This window comes from Monodon monoceros, unplaced genomic scaffold (assembly GCF_005190385.1).
Source record: "Monodon monoceros isolate NGI ecotype Baffin Bay Population unplaced genomic scaffold, NGI_Narwhal_1 Super_Scaffold_5, whole genome shotgun sequence".
NCBI classification, from domain to species: Eukaryota; Metazoa; Chordata; class Mammalia; order Artiodactyla; family Monodontidae; genus Monodon; species Monodon monoceros.
In genome coordinates, this window is record NW_021703782.1 from 5,673,946 (window position 1) to 5,694,716 (window position 20,771).

Below are 20,771 nucleotides of genomic sequence, written 5' to 3' on the forward strand. Positions count from 1 at the left end.
AGCAATTGCAAAAAGGTGATCTCAAAATAGTCTTCAGAAATTAATAATTCGCATCTATTATCAACAAGTTGGCACTATGCTAAGCATTGTATGTGAATTATTTTGTTTAGTTCTGACAGTAAGCCTTGTGATACATTGTTCATCTTCATTTTGCACTTGAGGCTCAGAGATGTTAAGTAACTTGCCAGCAGTGACAGAGATAGTAATTAACAGCTGCATCCAAATCTATAGGCTCATAAGTCTGTGTATTTAACCACGATCTTATACTATACCAATTCTTTGGGCATTGGGTTTTATAAAAATTTAATCGTAGAGGTAATTTATTGAATGACTGAAAAAATGCAATGGCATGTATATTGCAATGCCACCCAAAGCTCCGTCCAAATCTATATACTGAAACCTATATACCTGTTTAATAGCTTGTATTTTGCATTTCAGTGTATTTTGAATTTGACCAGAAACCATGGACTATTTTTATTTATAAAAGAAAGTACCTACTAAAGCTTATTTTGTTCTAGATTTGATTTAAGATAATTGAATAGAAGGAAAGTGTGTTTTATTTTTTTTACTCTCTTTATGGAGCAAGCTCTAACTCATTTAGGGAGACATCGGTTAGTCTTGGTTCAACTTGGCTAGAGAGAGATGGAGCAGTGGTTTTCCAGATAAGTGGGGTTTTTTAAGTTAAAATTTTTTTCTTCAAATAGATCCATTATTGTAAGCTGAATATATCTTCTTAATGATGTAAATATCAAAAGAGAGATAATGCTATAGCTCAGACCCCAAAGCAGCATGTAATTATGCTGCTAAAACCCAAGTCTGGGCAGTTATTTATTCTTCTTTGCTTGTCATAAAACTGAGTTGAAACCTTTGAAAACTGACCAAAGAGCACAGACAAGTCAATGACAACAGGATATCTGCTTTTTGGCAAATGAGTTTTTCAGAGAGGTTTTGTGTATAAGTAGTGATACCACTGGATATAATGTTAGAAAATAAGTCAGAACATAGGCAGCATGAAAATACCATTCAAAATGGCTTTACAAAAGCTTCCTCCAAAACTTAATTTAGAACTCTTGCAGTCTGGATAAACCTCTGCTGTTTTTGCAAGGACACAAGCAGAATCTTGATCTTGTATACATATATTAGCATGGAGAGAAACAGAAATATGACCTACCACTTTCTTCAACTAATCATTTTTAATTACAGCAGGGAATGTATAACTTTAAATTTTCAGTCATCAAATGCCTTTAGCTTAGACATCTTGGTTGCAATTTTCTACAACGGGATCATTTTCATTAAGAATACTATCCCTGTCTCAAATAAATATTTGAAAATATGTTTTTAAGTGATATTGTGGGTGCCAACAACGTTTTAGATTTAGCAAAACTTAAGCCTACAAAAACAGCTTGGAGAAATCCCATGTCTATGATTGTACTGATTTTAAGAACCACTATGTTATTAATACAAGTTAGAAAGCTCAGAATAGTCTTTAAAAAAAAAAAAAAGTGAAGATACAGCAAAAGGTGTTTCCCATTCTAAAATCTTGCTTTCTTGCTTGGCCCGAGGAAAGAACAAAATTGGGGGCTTAAGTGTTTTGTCCAGTTTACTTTAATTTTTTTGTGATCAGTGCTTCTGTTGTTACAAATCTCTAACAGCCTCTTGTAACACATTTTAAAAGCAATTACATATAGGGTCTCCTTAGCTTAACAGCTTGGGGAGGGTCATTGATTGGGGCTACTCTTGGACAGAAGTACAGAAGGTCTTTAATTACTCTCCCCAATTTCAAAACACCCTTGAACATCTGTCAGTCCTATCCTCAGTAAAACTATACAGCATTTGGTAAATCTGACTTAGGTGAAAACTTGGATTGTTTTCTTTCCCCAATATATTCAGTAATTAAAACTCTGAGTTATAATTTTTCTTTTAAAGACAAAATACTTAACTAATTTATATAAAACCTCACAAAAGAGCTGGCTGCTCAGAACCCTCGGGTTTCTGGAAGTTACAATGTCCTCAAAACGTAAGGGTCTGGGGCCTTTGAACAGAGAACACTCCTCTCCACCTGTGCACTGGGCAAAGGGCTACACGGACCACGTGTCCTCCTCGCAGCACTCAGGGAAGGAAGGTGCGGGAGCACTTACGCTCACAAGTGCACATCATTTCCGCCTGCTTCTCATTGGCCACAGCAAGTCAGGTGGCCCAGCGTACAGTCCGGGCTGGGGCTGGGGAGGATTGATCATCCCCCAGAAGGGGCCATGCTCCTTCGGGGCACTGATCTGTCCACTGTAGTGAGACCCAAGCGCAGTCAAAGTCACCTTAACTAGAATCTAAATTTAAAGAGCACACCATCAACTCGTTTCTGGCCGTAACAATTTATTTTAGATATATTTAGATCACATATCCAAAAAAGTACCTAATGCAAGTCAGAAGTGGCTTTAGGAAAAAAAAAAACTTAGGACTGTACAGAACTAAAAAAAAATAGGAAGGTAAGAGCTTTTTTAAAAAAAACCCAGCAACAACAAAAACTTATACTGAAAGGAAAATTACCAACACTTTCTGGGGAAACATTGTAATTCAGCATGAGAATTTTATTTATAATTCTCATTAAAACTGGACACCAAAGTAGAGAATGGAAAATTTTTTCTTCTCAGTTTTGAATACCCATGTGTGAGTATCTTGCTAATTATAAGCTCCTTAAAAACGAATAAAGTATTAAATGTACAGCCTGATTTGCCCATTTAACCACGGGCTCATCACTAAATACAGCTGTTTGGGGGGTTGTTTTTGTATTCATGGGCCAAGATTTTAAACAACTTAAAAATAATTTTTGTGTCTTCGGGAAACATCTTTAAGGATCCAGGAATTAGTTGTGGCTGTGATGAGTCAGTTTCATTGGCTCATAGTAATACAAACAAAAACTGTTCTCTTGCAACTAGGAAGCCAAGATGGAAAGTTTGGCAAATGTATCTTGTTTTTATAACACAAAAATTTCTCTACCAAACTGCAAACATATATGTGTGTGTGTGTGTGTGTGTACATATAATACACGCATATGTGTGGAAATGATATATGTATTTATTATATAAATATGTAAAGATTTATTTATAAATATATACATACACACACATATATATACAGACACTTGATGCTTAAACTACAGAGAAAATGGGATCTTTTATTGTTACTTGCCAGCTGGATGGGAACTATATTCATCACCACACCAAGACTACTCCCTTCAACACTGATTGTAGTAGAAAGATGGCTCAGAAACAAATATTAACCTATACCCTGTGTGGATCCCGAAGGCCATGTCATGTTATTTATAGGCAGTACATCTTCAGAAATCCTGAACCACTGCTTCTTCCAAAAGCAAAAACACTATTGTGCCTGAAAGCTTCTAGATATGATATTAGCATTTGATTTTTTCCAGTTTTCATGTCAGTTGGCATAGTCATCATTTATTTAATGTTTAGAGAGAGGTTTGATAATTCTCAGGCTAGCTAGTTCTCCGTAGGTATATTAAGCTCAAAATTTAACTCGAGTAATACACTTCACCTTACCTCCCTATACATTTAACATTCAGTATGGTCTGTGTAAAATTACTGAGTACTCAAAGGTCCTGTTTGCCTATCCTCATTTCTTGAGAAAACTAATAGTTTAAGTGGGGACTTCCCTGGTGGCGCAGTGGTTAAGAATCCGCCTGCCAATGCAGGGGACATGGGTTCAAGCCCTGGTCCAGGAAGATCCCACATGCCGCGGAGCAACTAAGCCCATGCACCACAACTACTGAACCTGCGCTCCAGAGCCCACAAACCACAACTGCTGAGCCCGTGTGCCGCAACTACTGAAGCCCTCGCGCCTATAGCCCGTGCTCCGCAACAAGAGAAGCCACCGCAATGAGAAGCCCGCGCACCACAATGAAGAGTGGCCCCCGCTCAACACAACTAGAGAAAGCCCGCGCACAGCAATGAAGACCCAACAGAGCCAAAAATAAATTAATTAGTTAATTTTTAAAAATAGCTTAAGTGGCTTATTAGCCATAACTATAATTTATAATGTTGACTGAATTTTTTATTCATAGAACACTTAAAAGAAAAACTGGATGACTATATTAAGCTGTGGAATGGCCTAGTCAAGGTATTTCGAAATGAGAGAAGAGAAGGTTTAATTCAGGCACGAAGTATCGGTGCCCAGAAGGCTAAACTTGGACAGGTAGGACACATTTGATATCTATTATGTCAACATTTTGGATTCGGTAACTAAAAGATCATCTACATTTTTAAGTACCCATTTAATTTTTAATTTTTTAAAATTGAAAATGCTACCTTAAACACATAACTTATATATCAAAATTGACTCTAATGCCAGTTTATATTAGCATCTAATTTTAAATTGTACATGATATACATCATGCTGTATATGAGTTTTCTTTCACCCTGCCTCTTTTTTTTTTTTCCAGGTTTTGATATACCTCGATGCCCACTGTGAGGTGGCGGTTAACTGGTATGCACCACTCATAGCTCCCATATCAAAGGACAGGTAACATTGCCTTGCTTCTTTTCTTTCCTGGTTGAAAAGTAAACCTCATCCTAGGACAAATAATGTTCCCATTCTTCTGATTCCAGTTCCATTCAGTGCATCAAGTTGTATGTTGAGTTTTCTTTTTTAGCTAGTTGTTTCCCTGAGTGGATCTAGGTGGCTACTTGGGGTTGATTCACATGCGGGCAGTTAGACATTTGGGATAAGGCTAGGGCATCTCACTCAGAATCATCTTCCTCTGGCTACAAAAGCTTTGCTCTAAGAGCAATATTAATTGTTCCCGCACACTGTGGTAACATTCTAAAGGCTTGAAGGAGCATGCTTTGGAATTCTGCCTATGGGTGGTTTTATGCCCTTTGAAGTGATTATTTTACACAGTAAGGGCCGGCTCTTACCTGTGGCAAGGCCTTGGGTTCCCATAGGACCTTTCAAGTTTAGAAGTAGACAGCTATCCTGTGGAAATGTGGTAATCACCAATTTACAGAAGGTCTGAAACAGTAGATGGGCAGCAGCAGTTTTCGAGTTCCCAAAGCCTTCCTTGCTTTTAGTCCAGAATCCTGACTATTTCAGAATCTAGAAGAAATAAGACATGTCCCTGTGGCAATGGCCTGAGACAGAGGAAGAACTTTTGGAGGATTTTATCATCAGAGCATCTGTCAGACACGATTTTCACGTGCTGTCTGATTTAATCCTCACAGCAGCCCTGCAAGATAGATATTACTACCTCCTTTGTACTAAAGAGGATGCTGAGGCTAAGAGAAATTAATTAGTTTGCCCCAGACCAGACAGCTTATAAACTACCCAACTGAGATCTCTCTGGGACACCTTCCACCACATACTTAGAAATCCGAGAATCATAAGGAGAGATAACCAGCCTTCACCTCTCCTGGTGAAAGCTGGCTGTCCTCGGGGTGGTGAGGGGAGGCCATACCACAGGGACCCTCCACTCGCCCATGGGAGTCCAGTGTCTGGAGGGAATAAAGTACCTTTCCCCTGTATCGAAATTCTAAGCCCCATTAATTTTCCCCTTCTCATTGGTTTCTAAACATCTAAAAAGCACCTTAACGTGGCTGTCAAAAACTATAATCTCCATTTTAGGATATGCATTTTAAAATTCTTTCTGATAAAATGAACTTTGGAACAAGCAGGATACCGATTATCTTTGTAGAGCTGGCTCTACGCCTGATTCGTCATATAGTTCTAGCATTTTCATGAAGCCCACATAAAAGGTATAATATTTTTTTGCTCCAAATTCTCAGGCCACTATTTATGTTCTTCAGCAGGTTTTGAGGGATTTTTTTTTCCTTGTTTTTTTTTAAAAAGCAGGAATACAATACAGCACTTTTTTTTTTTTTTTGCAATAAAAGAAAAGTTGTTTTTTCCCAATAAAAGAAGTAGGAAAAGAAGATCAAGTAAATGTACAAAAACAGATTTTCACAGTCACTGCTTCCAAAGAAGTAGGAAGCAGCAAGGAGTTGGGAGCACTGCTGAACGTGTCACAGGTATTATCTTTCTACACACACACTCATGTTTAATGGAGGGGTAAGGAGGGAAAATAACAGGCAGGGAAATCTGGTAAATAATGGGAAGTTACCAAGAGGGTGTTGCCTGTAGGACCACAGTGAAAATGAGGAAATCCTATTTAAGTTCATGGCTCTTTGTCCATGACATGTGTCTGTGAGCCCAGGGACATCTCCTCTCTCCTTCCCTTAAGAAAACAGCCTCCTTGACTTTTCAAAGCATTCATTCACTTCCCATTAGATATGAAAATCCCCTAGTGGGGGAGAAAAAAAAGCAAACCCACAGTAACAAGAGATAATCTAGTTAGGCATGCTCAACTAGCCAGTTTTGGGTTCTTAAATGCTTTTTCATTTTCTGTAAATGTTTCAGAACCACATGCACTGTGCCTCTGATAGATTACATAGATGGGAATGATTATTCCATTGAGCCACAGCAAGGTGGGGATGAAGATGGTTTTGCCAGAGGGGCCTGGGACTGGAGTTTGCTATGGAAGCGTATTCCTCTAAGCCACAAGGAAAAGGCCAAAAGAAAACATAAAACTGAACCTTATCGGTAAAGATTACTACTTCCTTTTCTTACGTGGAACGTTTACCTAAGTACTTTTCTTTTTTTCCTTCCCCATGTACTCGTGTAAACATGTGGGTCCCTACACGCCCTTGCATTTCATCTTCGCTGCCATCATCAACACAATACAGAACCACTTGCACTGTGCCGATTATAGATGTCATAAATGGCAACACTTATGAAATTGTACCCCAAGGGGGTGGTGACGAAGATGGGTATGCCCGAGGAGCATGGGATTGGAGTATGCTCTGGAAACGGGTGCCTCTGACCCCTCAAGAGAAGAGAATGAGAAAGACAAAAACTGAACCATATCGGTAATCACTAAATCACTTACCTGTTTCTCTTTTCTCCAGTTGCTGCTAACCTATTAACCTCTTGCCAAGCTAAAAAAAAAAAAAGAAACTTGTTATTAAAACTGTAGATGCTGTCTCAGATTCTGAAAGGCTTTCTTTCTTTGTGCTGTTTCAGAGGTTTAAACTCACACTTGCTTCTTTGTGGTTGCTTTTTCCTTAAAAGCAAACTCCGTTTGGGGGTGAGCACGCTTTATGGCATTAGTTCCAAATACAGGTGAAAAAAAGAAAATCTTTGCCATCATGTCCTAGTAGACTAGACATGAAATTTTGTTCTTTTGATGATTATGTCATTCTGTAAGTTTAAGACGCTCACATTGCTTACGATCCAAGTTTTATATCCACTTTGATGCTTTGCGGGTAGTGTTGACAATGAAAGACGGTAACAAGAGTTTTTTTTTCTTCCTTTTGTTTTATATGCTAACTCTTAAATACTAATTGCATCCCAGTTAAATCTGATGAATAAAAATACATGACTTTGGGAAATGTTACATAGAATCCTTTATTACTTCGTTTTCAGAAGAGCACTTGATTTAAAAGGAAACTTCATTCCAAAATCTTCCTTTTTCTCCCTTCTTGTGGCTCTTCAAATAGAACAACTTGTGCTACTCTCTCTTTGGTCTTTTCACTGGAACATTTTACCATCTTTCAAAAGAGTGGCCCCAAATTAAATGTTTGCGTAAATGCTAATGTAGGCTTGTAAATGTGTCTGATTTTATTTTTCTGATCTTATGGTTCTGCTTTTGGTCTCTCTCTTACTGTTACGCTACTGATGATGTTCAAACTCAATTTGGGGAAGGTGTCTCCAATGTCATGCAAAAAGCTGGTGGGATTTGGGCATGTCATGATACCAGGATACTGAAATGGCAAACATAAGGAAATTATACAACTTTCAGCTTTATTTGACATTTTCCAAATTTCTCTTTGAAGTTCTTTTTCAAAAATTGTGCAGGAATCTACTGCTTACCCACTTACCCTGACTCACAAATAATTCTGGGGGAAAAAACCTAAGGGCTAATAACTATAGTTCTATTTCTACCAATCCCATGGGCTAGGAAAGAAAATTTTTTAAATGTGGTAGAAAAATTTAAGGAAGGTTTCTCTTTAAGTTACTCACTGGTTTTCATGTTAAGATACATTTTCAAGTATGTACTGAGATAAGTGGGAATATATTTAAAGATCAAAAAGGCATAGTTATAATAGAGTAATGTTAAATAAATTTGGCATGAAAGTATAACTGAAAACGCAATAGGGCTGTTTCTCCTTTAAGAAGAAAAGCCTTATGAAAGAATGACTTTCCCCTGATGTGACTTCCCTTTAATATTGAAAATATTTCTTGCTTCATTATCTTTTTAATTAATATATTTATTTATTTATTTTTGGCTTTGCTGGGTCTTCGTTGCTGTGCGCGGGCTTTCTCTAGTTGTGGCGAGCAGGGGCTACTCCTTGTTGCGGTGCGCGGGCTTCTCATTGCAGTGGCTTCTCTTGTTGCGGAGCACGGGCTCCAGGTGCACGGGCTTCAGTAGTTGTGGCACGTGGGCTCAGTCGTTGTGGCGCACGGGCTTAGTTGCTCCACGGCATGTGGGATCTTCCTGGACCCAGGGCTCAAACCCGTGTCCCCTGCACTGGCAGGTGGATTCTCAACCACCGCGCCACCAGGGAAGCCCCTTGCTTCATTATTTATTTAATATTTAATGAATGCTTACTATGTGCCAGGCGCTCTTTTCTGGGGATAAATTTTAAAGAGATGTGTTCCCTCGTGGCACTTAACATGTAGTGGGTGAGACAGAAATTAAACAGTTAACTGCACGAATAACTGGAGCAGCAAGTGTGACGAGTGGTGAGAAGAAAAGCTCACGGAAAGTGTCTCGAAAGCGACGCTGAGGCCGAGCCCTGAGGGATGAGTCTACCCTGTGGAGGAGGAGGGAGGACCGTTCAGGAGACTGCGGCATAGCCAGGGCCCTGGGACAGGAGGGGGTCGGGCAGAGCACAGAGGCATTGCCTGCTGCCTGCTGGGGCTTGGGTGGGGCAGAAGAGAGCGGAGGACACAGTCGGGGTTCCTGTGCCTGGTCTAGGATGGCAGCAGTGACGCTGGAAAGAAGTGGCATCAAGATGTGTGTTGATGGTAGAATCAGTAGGAATTGGTGATAGACTGAATTATCAGGTGTGCTAATGAAGAGGCTCTAATGGAGGGGTCTACCTAAGAATCGAATGCAGTGATAATTCATTGTTGCCACGGGAAGGGGGAACAGGGTGAAAATTATTCCTAACGGTACGGGGTGAAAATTATTCCCAACGGTGGGAGTGGCTTGCCCTAAAAAGCTATCAAGTCTTTTTTTCTCTTGTCCCTAAAAAGAACCCAATTCAAGGTCCCACTCAAGAAGGACCACAGATCACTCTTTGGCAGCCCTGCCTCCTGACACAGTAAATAGCTGTGTCTAATGCTCCTGTGTCATTTCTGTGCTATATTTGCAAACTCTGAATGAACCGTGGCTGTTTGGCAAACCACTGAGCTATAAAATTAAAAAATGAGAGACTACTTCCATGGTGTATGGTTTCACTCATCCCAGAATGACTCATAAATCATTTCAGGAACATTTAGCAGACCACGGCTGTATGGCTCAGTATTTTTAGGAGTGAAAGAGAAAATTCTATTTTAACTAACTCTCAAGGCTTAATTTTTAAATAAACAAAGGAACCAAGGCGCCCTCTAATGGCGAAATGATGTAATGCTCTAATTTGTAACGAACTATAACAGGATTTCAGTTAGAAATTATAGTAAATTCATAAGGAATTATGAACAGATTGTTTCATGAAGGCTTTATAATTTCTTAATGTTTGGCCATCAGTTTTGTCTCTTCTATGCACTACTTATACTGTATTCCATAAAGGCTTATTATCTGTTGTTGAAGGGGTATTGGGGGTTTGTCTTTAAAAGTTATTTCAGCGTTTCTTTTTCTTAGGTCCCCAGCCATGGCTGGAGGATTATTCGCCATTGAACGAGACTTCTTCTTCGAGCTGGGTCTCTACGATCCAGGCCTCCAGATTTGGGGTGGTGAAAACTTTGAGATCTCATACAAGGTAACATTTCATTGAAACAAATGCAGTTTTCTAAGCAGTTATGGATTCTTGTGACTTTCAGATAAGGCTGGTTTCTTTGGGGAAAAAAAGAACAAAAACCTGTTTAATGCATTTCTCTAAATTATAAGGAAAGACTAACAAAAATATTTGCCTTTTGGGAAAAATAAGGCAAAAATGCAAGCTCCAAACTTACTACATATGTACTTGGTTCAGCTAAAAATGGAAGCCAGCGAGCTTCAGGAGTAAAAATACCTCCTCTCCTTCCCCTCCCGCCCCACCCCCAAAGGCTTTTCTGTACCTCGGAGCCTTTTGTGATAGGAGCCCTTGCGGGAATCAGCAGGTGTGGGGTTCCGTTTGACCATCCACTGCTGAAGCTCAGGACAGAGGTAGACCCCAACAGTGATCGTGTGTCCTCACACTGACCCTGGAGCTGCCTTCCTGCAGTACCCACCCACCCGTGCCCCCCGCCACTTCCCGAAAGAAAGAAGTATTTTCCAGTGTGAGCTGAACACATAGGCCTTACCTGTTGTCTTAAATGTCCGGTGCTCAGCACTTTGAGGGACAGAAGAGGAGGAGCTCGGTCCTCGCTGTCAAGGAACTTACAGCCGATGAGAGATGAGAGTTATGCTTAAATTCATAGTACGATCAGAAGGTAGACCGACATTCAGGTGGTGTGATTCAGAGGCAGCATCATGCTGGAGGATGTTTTCGAGGCAGAACGAGGAAGACGGGCCGAGCTAAGGTGGGGGTGGAACGGGGAAAGGCGCAGGGCGGGCATGAGGCCCACCGTCTGGCAGAAGCTGACAGTGTGAATCCGACGGGCGTCCAGGAAGATGGCGTGGGCAGGGGCGCCAGGTCCACAGTGAGGAGAGCCTTCAGTGCTGAGCTGAGAGACTGTTGCTTAATCTGACAGGCAGTGGAGACCCATGGGAGAGACTAAGCCGGGGAGAGCACAACCCAGAGCTGCCCTTCAGCAGCCTAATCTCCTGCTATAAATAAGGGAGCCTGAGTAGAGGCAAGCGGAGGCGAAGGAGCCGCCGGTTAGGCGGTTATGGTAACAATCCCCCAGGTGGGAGGAGGCGTGTTAGCGCCGGGAGAGATGAAGTGCGCGTTAGGACGCAGAAGTCTGCGTGGCTCTGCAGGGGCTCAGGACGGGCCCCTGGGTGCCCTGTGCGCCTGCGTTCCCCAGCGGCCTCTTTGTTAGTATGTGAGCTTGAGAAACAAGAAGTTATCGTAGGATCTGTTTAGCTGGTAAATTCCCCGTAGACCCTGTGTCTAATTTAGATATTAGGTTTACGTTTACAGGACAGATTGGACGTTTGAGACAGCTGCCACGTGTGTCTTTCCTGACAGATCTGGCAGTGCGGTGGCAAGTTACTGTTTGTCCCTTGTTCCCGTGTCGGGCACATCTACCGTCTTGAGGGCTGGCAGGGGAACCCTCCGCCTGTCTATGTCGGGTCTTCTCCTACCCTAAAGGTGAGTCTTTCGGTTAAAACTGGGAAGGCTAGGGAGCTAACACGTATGTGCCACGTGGCCACGTAATGTCAGCTCGCTGGCCAGGCGACATCTTTGAAGCAGTCACGCTGTTTCTCACTTTTCACTTAGACTAGGCTTATTCATGAAACTTCTTATTGTTTTCTAGGATTATTCCTTGTATCCCACTCTGATTAGAATTCCATTACTGAATGGTGTTGAATGTTCTCCGTCAAGATATCTCAGATTTTAGAACTCCACTCAATATTCTGTAATGACCTATATGGGAAAAGAATCTAAAAGAAAGAGTGGAAATATATGTATAACTGATTAACTTTGCTGTACACCTGAAAGTAGCACAACATTGTAAACCAACTATACTTCAGTAAAAATTTATTTTTAAAAAATGATAACTCAGGGCTTCCCTGGTGGCGCAGTGGTTGAGAGTCCGCCTGCCGATGCAGGGGACACGGGTTCGTGCCCCGGTCCGGGAAGATCCCACGTGCCGCGGAACAACTGCGCCCGTGAGCCATGGCCACTGAGCCTGCGCGTCCGGAGCCTGTTGCTCCGCAACAGGAGAGGCCACAACAGTGAGAGGCCCACGTACCGCAAAAAAAAAAAAAAAATGATAACTCAAATTTTTAAAACCTGACACCGTGTAGGAAAGTCGTTGAAAGGGAAATACCAACATCTCTTAGTCACACGTGAGTGAAACACTATTTTTGTTTGGTTTTGGAAAAGTAAAGTAATTATAATAGAAGTTTGTGTAGTAAACAAAATCACATTTTTCAACAGTGCTTGCAAAAGGTGAATGAATAACTTTTGTCCCTCAAACCAGGGACAGACCAGGAGAGCTTCACACAGAGGCCACAGCCCCAATGCTGGCAGGACGATGGCCTCTCTCTTTGATGGAACAACTTAGAAGCCCGTTGTTTGGGCGGCTTTCATAGACTCTAAGAGCGTATGACTATGGTGTCTTTCATTTTCTGGAGCCCTTAACCAAGTCAAAAGCAGAAGGAAGTCTATTTTTGGCTACGGATGCAACTCAGGACCGTTCCCCAAAGCGAATAGATAACAGAAGCAGAGACTAGACTTTAAGAACCAACACAGCCCTCTAACCGACCAAAGTTTTTTAGAAGTGGCCAAACGGAGCCCCACTAGGACAGGGGACGAGATTTAAATCTCCGCAGTAAGACAGAGATAGCAGCCAGTTAACACTGGGCCCGACGGCGTTGCAGGAAGACAGCCGCCCTTGGAACCCGCCCCACAACCACGAAGGACTGATGGAAAGTCAGGTCAGTTCAGGAAGGCCGGTGCTACAAGGAAATGGAAAAGAGACGAGAGGGAAACACTCAACACTGTCAGATTAACCAGCAAACTCAGCCTTCACCAGCGGCTTCTGTCCTCTGCTTCTGCGTGTCCCCTCCACCCTCCAGGGCTGTTTCTCCAGCCGGTGGTCTTCTCTGAGCTGCAGACCTTTACGGTCAGCTGTCTTAGAGAACACCTCTCTCTCTCTCTCTCTTTTTTTTTTTTTGGTGGCAACGCGTGGCATGCAGGATCTTAGTTCCCTGACCAGGGATCGAACCCGAGCCCTTGGCAGCGAAAGTGCGGAGTCCTAACCACTGGACCTCCAGGGAAGTCCCTAGAACCCTCCTCTTAGATGGCCCTCAGATGTTTCAGACTTGGCCTCTTCAGAGCGGAGCTTTTAACTTTCCCTCAGAGGCGGCTCTCTACCCTCTGTCCCACCCCTCGGGCCACCTCCACTCCCTGCCCCGGTTATTCCCCTCAAATCTGAATCTGATGTCTGCTGCCTGCGAGGACCCTTCGGATGGCCGTCAGCTAATGGGTGACGTGCAAAGCCCTTGGAAACGATCAGTAGTATCACTTATAGCTCACACTTCGTGAGTGCTAAGTGTGTACAAATCTAAACACTTCGCACCGATTAACTTCTTAATTATCCTCATCTTAAAAGGAGGAAACCGAGGCAGCTTTTCTCTCAGTGAATCCTGCATTCCAGCTGTGGTGATAGACCTCTTTCAGGACGCCACATGCACCATGATCTGTCATATATTTGCACTGCTCTTTGCCCCAGGTCCCAGTCCATCCTGGCTGACCGCTCCTTCAGGACTGAGCCGTCCCTGCCTCTGCATCCCAAACAATTAAATGCTCCTCCTTTTTGTTGCCGTAACCTTATGCGTGTGCACTTAATTCTTCATGTTCACGACTACCTGGAAGACACGGACTGTGTCTAACTTTGGGTGGATTTGCAAGAATTCAAAATATTTAGCAATAATGTTGTGTTCTTTTAGGAGGCTGCCGCTTAAAACTTTTTGAGCCCACGGGCTTTTGCAGAAACATGCCCACGGCCAGGCGTGCACCCTTTTGATAGTTATCTTGTAGCCAAGAGAAAATTTAATCAGAACACTAGATGTTCCTGCTCTGCGGCCAGCGGGCCAAACCCAGCCTTTTTCAGTAAATAAAGTTGTGTCGGAACCCAGCTCTGCCGTTCGTTCGCATGTTCCCTGTGCTGCTTTCTCACTGTGGCAGCAGAGGTGAGTAGTTGCAACAGAAACTGGATGGCCACCCAGCTGAAAAGACTGACTCCCGGGCCCTTTATAAAGTTTGCTGCCCCGTGATGTCCAAGCGCAAGGGCCTCGCTGGGTCTGTGCCGCGTCCATCGCATCGATTCACGCCTACGAGTGCTCGTTCAGTGAAACAGTAGAAGTTAGATTCTTGTGAGTTCTCACACGTCAACTTACATGATTGTTCTTTAGTTGCTTTTCAAAATGCACCCCATGGGGAAAATATCCACTTAATTCTGGGCTACAGTGCAGTGGTTCAGATACAGCTGTTACAAGATGGGCAGAGCCACTTTCAGAAATGTGTTTGTTGTTTGTCCCAGTGGTTTCTGATGGGAGACCCCTCCCCCCGCACGTGCCAGCAGCATGGTCCTCAGAGAGGAGATTGTTCAGGGGTCGGGGGGTGCCCGGTGCCAGCCAGCCTCTCGCACCAACCCTCTGCGCTCAGCTCCATCAGCAGGAAAGAATGTATTATCTTAGGGCTTCCCTGGTGGCGCAGTGGTTGAGAGTCCGCCTGCCGATGCAGGGGACATGGGTTCGTGCCCCGGTCCGGGAGGATCCCACATGCTGCGGAACGGCTGGGCCTTAGCCATGGCCACTGAGCCTGCGCGTCCGGAGCCTCTACTCCGCAGCGGGAGAGGCCACAACAGTGAGAGGCCTGTGTACCGCAAAAAAAAAAAAAAGAATGTATTATCTTAGAGTATGGGACCTTCGGCACAGTGACACCAGATTCTGTGTCCGTCACTCTGGTTGAACACGCGTGACAGTGACATGTCAGAGTCACGAGCTCGCTTGCATTTCTAATTTGTAATTAAGTATCGGGTCCTATTGAAACGAATTTGTCGTATGTTGGTCATATTTCATATGTCGAAGAGAGGCTGTTTATGACAGTACAAATATTTTTGGTTTTTATAATGACGTTAGTTTTCTTTTTCCCAGAATTACGTCAGAGTTGTAGAGGTCTGGTGGGATGAGTATAAAGACTACTTCTATGCCAGTCGCCCTGAATCAAAGGCATTACCATATGGGGATATATCAGAGCTAAAGAAATTTCGAGAAGATCACAACTGCAAAAGTTTCAAATGGTTCATGGAAGAAATAGCTTATGATATCACCTCACACTACCCTCTGCCGCCCAAAAATGTCGACTGGGGAGAAGTGAGTATCCGCCGGGGGTCAGATCTCAAAGTGTGTGTGTATGGAGACTGAGCTTGGGAGACGGGAATGTTGGAGGAGAGAGAAGAATTCTTGGGGGAAACTTTGGTGAAAAGCTGTTAACCTCCCAGCCTTTCCACCGGATAGTTCCCCTGCACTGACCTCCCGCCCCAAGTCCCTCCTGTCTGCTCCGCTCGGGACGCTGTCAGCTCCCTTCAGCTCCTGCCTTTCCCCACCCCTCGCCCGACTCCCTTCCTCGGCGAACTCCTACCCACCCTACACTGCCCATGTGGAGATTGCCCACAGTGAAAAGCCTTTCTATGCTTCCCCACTCCATCCCGAGACTCAGGCCTGCCATCCTCTCCTAACTCGGAATCACCGTCTGTTAGGGCCCCGGGGCCCTGCTCACCGCCGTGTCCCAGTGACCTACGTGGAGGCCCCATGTGCAATAGGTACTCAGACAGTGAGGGTAACTGAAAACAGTGAAAACCAAAGGCCTTGATCTGTGTTGCTTTGTCTTTGTTTCTTCAAACTTGCCTCTATAGCCTCCTTTCTGAATGCACCCACTCTTGTACCTTATCTGCTGCCCTGTAGGTGCATTAAACACCCCATGAACTTTCAAGCCCACGAGACCTTGCTTAGTTATGTTTTCAGCAAATAGCGGTTGAGCGCCGCTAGACAGAAAATGTGACAAGCAAGGACCTCCTCCTCAGGGAGTGTGCATGCCAGTGGGGCAGAGAGAGAAACAGAAAACAGAGTGTAGTGACAGGTGGTGGAAAAGGCTATGAAGGAAATAGACAGCTGCTGTTTGAGGGGACTCAGGGACCCGGTATGGGAGGCTTCTCGGAGGAGGTGACGGTGGGTCTGAGATCTGAACGATGAGCAGCCAGCGAATCAGAGAGCCGGGAAAGGGTGCTCCGAGGAAGGATGCCGGTGTGCCTGCCGGCTGTGAGCTGGGAAGGCTCTGCGTGTTTGATAAGCAGAACAGAGGAGGTGAAATGAGGCGCAGGGGCGGATGGGGAGGGCAGCTGTCCTCCTGAGAGTGGGAGGCCACAGGAGGGCTTTAAACAGAAAGGTGATGGGATTCCATTTATGCTGTGTTTTCAGTCACCCTACAGTGGGGCCTAAGAGTGGAAGCAAGGATGTGGGTTAGGAAGCAGTGGGTTAGTTCCAGGGAGAAGTGATGGTGGCTGGGACTGGGTGGTGACAGTGGAGGTGGCCGGACGCAGGCCCCGTCAGGGTGCTTAGTTCATCTGGAGGCAGTGCCCTGACCGGCAGGGCAGTGGAGGGTGTGGGCCAGCAGGACAGCTGGTTTGGTTTTATTTGAGTATCGGGTTGGGTGGCCACCAGGGTGGGGAGGTGAGCAGAGGGGGCAGCTGGGGAGGGGCCCAGAGGGACCAGGGGGGCACGAAGAGCCCAGCAGGCACCCCGCTGGGCCGTCCAGATCTCAGGCCCAGAAAGGAGGCCACATGTGCATCTAAAGCCGTTTATTTGGATCCAACAGCAGGTAGATTGTTTCATGGGACAGAATGAGAAAAATACAGAGGAAAGAGGCCGGATCTGTCCCTAAGGGGCCCCAGCACTTAGCGCTCGCACTTGCGCTCTCTCTCTCTCTCTCTCTCCCTCTCTCCCCCCCTCCCCCCGCCTCGCTCTCTCTCTCCCTCTCCCCCCCCTCCCCCCACCCTCTCTCGCTCTCTCTCACTCTCTCTGCACCTCTGTCTTAACTCACAAGTAGACCGAAGCCCCTGAGAGTCGGGACGGCTTGTGCTTCTCCTTTGCTCTGGAGAACACCTCATTAGCACACTGCCTTCTCCGTGGAAGGAGGAATTCTCTCCGTGAGCTTGCCCAGTAGAGGCTTCAGAGTCCGCCCTGCACATGCTGAGGGCTCTCAAATGCCCCCCCCTTCAACCCAAATCTCAGTCCCAAAGCCCAGACTAGGGTGTGTGAGGCTGGACGCCCCCCCCCACCCCCGTGCTGATGCCTCAGGCCCCAAACTCCGACGCCTTCTTTGACTGCCCTCCTCTCACACTCCACACCCAGTTCCAGAAACCGACCTTCCTCCCTCTGCTCTCAGCCACCACGTCTCCCACTGAGACGAACCCTGCCTGCCCCCGCTTTGCTGTCAACACGGCCGCCAGGCCACGTCACTCCTCCAAGCCCCGCGAGGCGGCCCCGGGCACTCCTTGGTTGGGGGCAGAGCCCTTTCTGGGGGCCCTGCTGCCCCCGGCCTCCCCCGCTGCTACTCCCCGCCGCACTGCAGCCCGGCCGGCCTCCCCGCTCGTCCTCCTCCCGCAGGCCTGCACCCACCTGCTCGTCCCTCCCCCTGTATGCTTTCCCTGGGGAAGCAGAGGGAGCGTCTGCAGGCACGGCCAGGCCTTCTGTGCACCTCCTGCCCCCCGAGACACTCCCACCCGCCAACTTGCTCATCTGTCTCTTCTCGGCTCTCACTTGTCACTTTCTAATGTGTCTGTTACGGTTTTGCTTATATTCGGCCTTCCCTCCTAGAGCGTAAGCTCCCTGGGGCGAGGATCCGATCCGTTCCGTGCACTGGCGCATCAGAGCCCTCAGCATGCCTGACACAGCACTCACGTAATAGTTGATGAATAAATAAAAGCGTGAGCCAATGAACAGATGGAATGTTCCATCCTCCCTTTACAGTCTCACCCTGAACACACGTTCGGTTTAACCCTCCCCACGCTGGCCCCTGCACCTCACAAGGCACTTCTGCACCCTCCCTGCAGCTTCCAGGGTGAACCCCTGCCCTGTCCTCTCCCGGGGCCGCCTCCAGCTCCGCCCACATCCTCTCTACAGACAGCAGAGCCTCCGACCCCGACTTGCTTCTCCTCTGAAGCTCTTACCTTCCTGGGTGCTCAGTCAGTGTTTGCCAACTGAAGGAATGAATAAAGCATTTTATCCAAGTACAGTAGTAATTTATAATTGAGATATAAATCTGTAATATTTCCAATAAGGAAAAAGTTGTGGGGTTTTTTGTTTTTGTTTTTTTACAAAATGTGCATTTCAAACATGGAAACGCGTGTTTGCTGCCCACCTGCGACATCCGTAGTCAGAGAGGAGCCTCACTGCCCAGGCCCTGGAGGCTGCTGCCGGCAGTGGGAGCCTTACCTCCCAAGTTCACTCTGGCCTAGACACGGGGGCCAGTGTCTGTGACCGCCATGGTCAGCTCCCTTTGCTCTATTTCCTTCTCATTCACGTGAATGATCATGAATCTGAAATGGTACTAATGGTATCTTTGTATTTTTTTCTTCTGTGGTATTTTATCAAAATCTGGAGGCCAAGACCCTCAGTTGGAATGAGCTCATTCGTGTTGACTTCAAGACTTAAGTGATTTCAGAGATGACTGTACGTCCAAGCTCCTCAAGGCTTGACAGGACAGTAGGGACCCGGTTAACTCGAAGCTCTCTGAAGCCACATGAGAGCTTATTAGAGTCTAAACTGTCGCCTTCCCTGTGGTTCTTTGTTCATTTTTTTTAGATCAGAGGCTTTGAAACTGTGTACTGCGTTGACAGCATGGGGAAGACAAACGGAGGCTTTGTTGAGCTGGGCCCCTGCCACAGGATGGGCGGGAATCAGGTAAACAGCCGGGCTTTGCGATTAATTCCGTCTGCACTGGAAGCAGCTGGGCTGACTGAGCCAGAGTTTAGCCTGGTTTTCCATTTGGTGATTGTGATTGTTTGGTAAAGTAAAACATTCTGTGAAAAACTGACAGTGCTAAAACGTTTACTTAAATGAGGGGATAAGAGCAGTACTGGTTTTCATGTAAGCAACCTGAATCTAGAATTTATGTCTGATGTAGGAGATTAGAATATATTCTTGCATGAGTGTGTAACTATGTAGACCTAGCTCCCTAACAGTATCCACATCTTCCCCCCAGTAGGCTGGGATGCTATTGCCAATCATGTATATTTCACTAGTATATTCTCTTACTTCCTTATGTATTTTTCTTGTCTCTGATTTACATTGTGAAACATTATCAGGTCTGTTTCCACATTTTCATTTTCTTACATCGTTGGTGCGAAATTCCTATGTTAGTGACCCATTCTGTATCTAAGAGGCTAAAGAACGTAATCCTTTAAGAGTTAGAAGGGGTCTTTACTACCATCAAAATGAATAATTCCTGTGTTTGGACTTACTGTTCTGAACACACAGAAACATGGTAGAGAAATAGCATAGTCATTGAGTTTAATTATAGGAGTTAAGTTTCTTTCTCTCTTTCTTTTTCTTTAATAGCTTTTCCGAATCAACGAAGCCAATCAACTCATGCAGTATGACCAGTGTTTGACGAAGGGTCCTGATGGATCCAAAATTATGATTACACATTGTAATCTGAATGAATTTAAGGAATGGCAGTACTTCAAGGTATTCTATGTTTCCGTTCTGAAATACATGCAATTTCATTTTAATAACACCTACTGTGTGGAATTTAGACGTATAAACCTTAAAACCTGCATTCACACTGACTTGCATGTCCGTCTCACTCATTTGTTTTCCTGAGCACTAGTGACTCATTGTTCCATACTGAAGCATCACTTTTATCCTCTGGTGTAGTATTGTCATGGAAGGAGGCCACCTGGAGTCCATGCAGACCCACCGCTAACTTATCAACACAGGAAAACCAGTGTTCCCTGAGGCAGTCATCACCATTGTTCTAATATCAAAGTCGATCTTTTTAATCCAAAAGAGTCATTCATTAAAATTACCTATATAATGTGTAAGTATACCTATGTATGACACATAGAAAATGTTGCATTTATTTTTGCATTTTATTTTATTAACTTTTAAAATATTGCTGCCTGTTGTCCAGCAGGTGGGGATAGAGACGAACAAATAACATGTTGGACTCAAGGCCTTCAAAGCTTCTCATCATGGCTGCTTGCTAAATGCAACAGGATACGTGTTGCCTGTTGCTTGTTTTAAAGGTCATGTTTAGTTTTTTGTGTGTGTGTGTTTTTTGCGGTATGCGGGCCTCTCACTGCAGCGGCCTCTCCCGTTGCGGAGCACAGGCTCCGGATGCGCAGGCTCAGCGGCCATGGCTCACGGGCCCAGCCGCTCCGCGGCATGTGGGATCTTCCCGGACCGGGGCACGAACCCGTGTCCCCTGCATCGGCAGGCGGACTCTCAACCACTGCGCCACCAGGGAAGCCCCATGTTTAGTTTTTCACTTGAGTCTGTGAGAGCAGTTTTTCTGTTTCAGCTGTGAATATTCAGAGTTCTGTGCCAGGTTGAGGATTCCAACATAATAATGGTTTTCTGAATAATTTTCAAAGTCTAGACTTGGCTAAAATAAATCAATTTATTATGAAACAAAAAGTTGGGGAGGCTGCCCCAGATTGAAGAAACTGGCAGCCTTGAACTTTCTTTACGCATCTTGTATTCGTTGCCACGTCCTCCCTGTCAGCAAACGCTTGTTTGCCACATAGTGATGATATGACCCAGCTGAATATTCCCAGTTATCATTGTGCATAGATAATTACTATGAAGTGGTAAGTATGTG

At 44.9% G+C, this 20,771-nt stretch overlaps 1 protein-coding gene across 7 annotated transcripts in view; it reads left to right on the plus strand.

Annotated features, from left to right (window-relative positions):
• The window catches only part of GALNT7 (polypeptide N-acetylgalactosaminyltransferase 7), a 118,121-nt gene that overhangs the window by 92,009 nt on the left and 5,341 nt on the right, over positions 1-20,771 (plus strand). For 5 of the 7 annotated variants that reach the window (XM_029203970.1, XM_029203973.1, XM_029203968.1 and 2 more), the window contains 8 exons: positions 4,079-4,209; positions 4,457-4,536; positions 6,753-6,935; positions 9,935-10,052; positions 11,406-11,528; positions 15,044-15,262; positions 18,752-18,850; positions 19,508-19,636. In XM_029203970.1, the coding sequence (XP_029059803.1) occupies positions 4,079-4,209; positions 4,457-4,536; positions 6,753-6,935; positions 9,935-10,052; positions 11,406-11,528; positions 15,044-15,262; positions 18,752-18,850; positions 19,508-19,636 (1,082 nt within the window). Of the gene's footprint in view, positions 1-4,078; positions 4,210-4,456; positions 4,537-6,426; positions 6,610-6,752; positions 6,936-9,934; positions 10,053-11,405; positions 11,529-15,043; positions 15,263-18,751; positions 18,851-19,507; positions 19,637-19,825; positions 19,989-20,081; positions 20,245-20,771 lie in introns of those variants that run through there. The other 2 variants (XR_003790894.1, XM_029203969.1) reach the window with 2 other exon arrangements.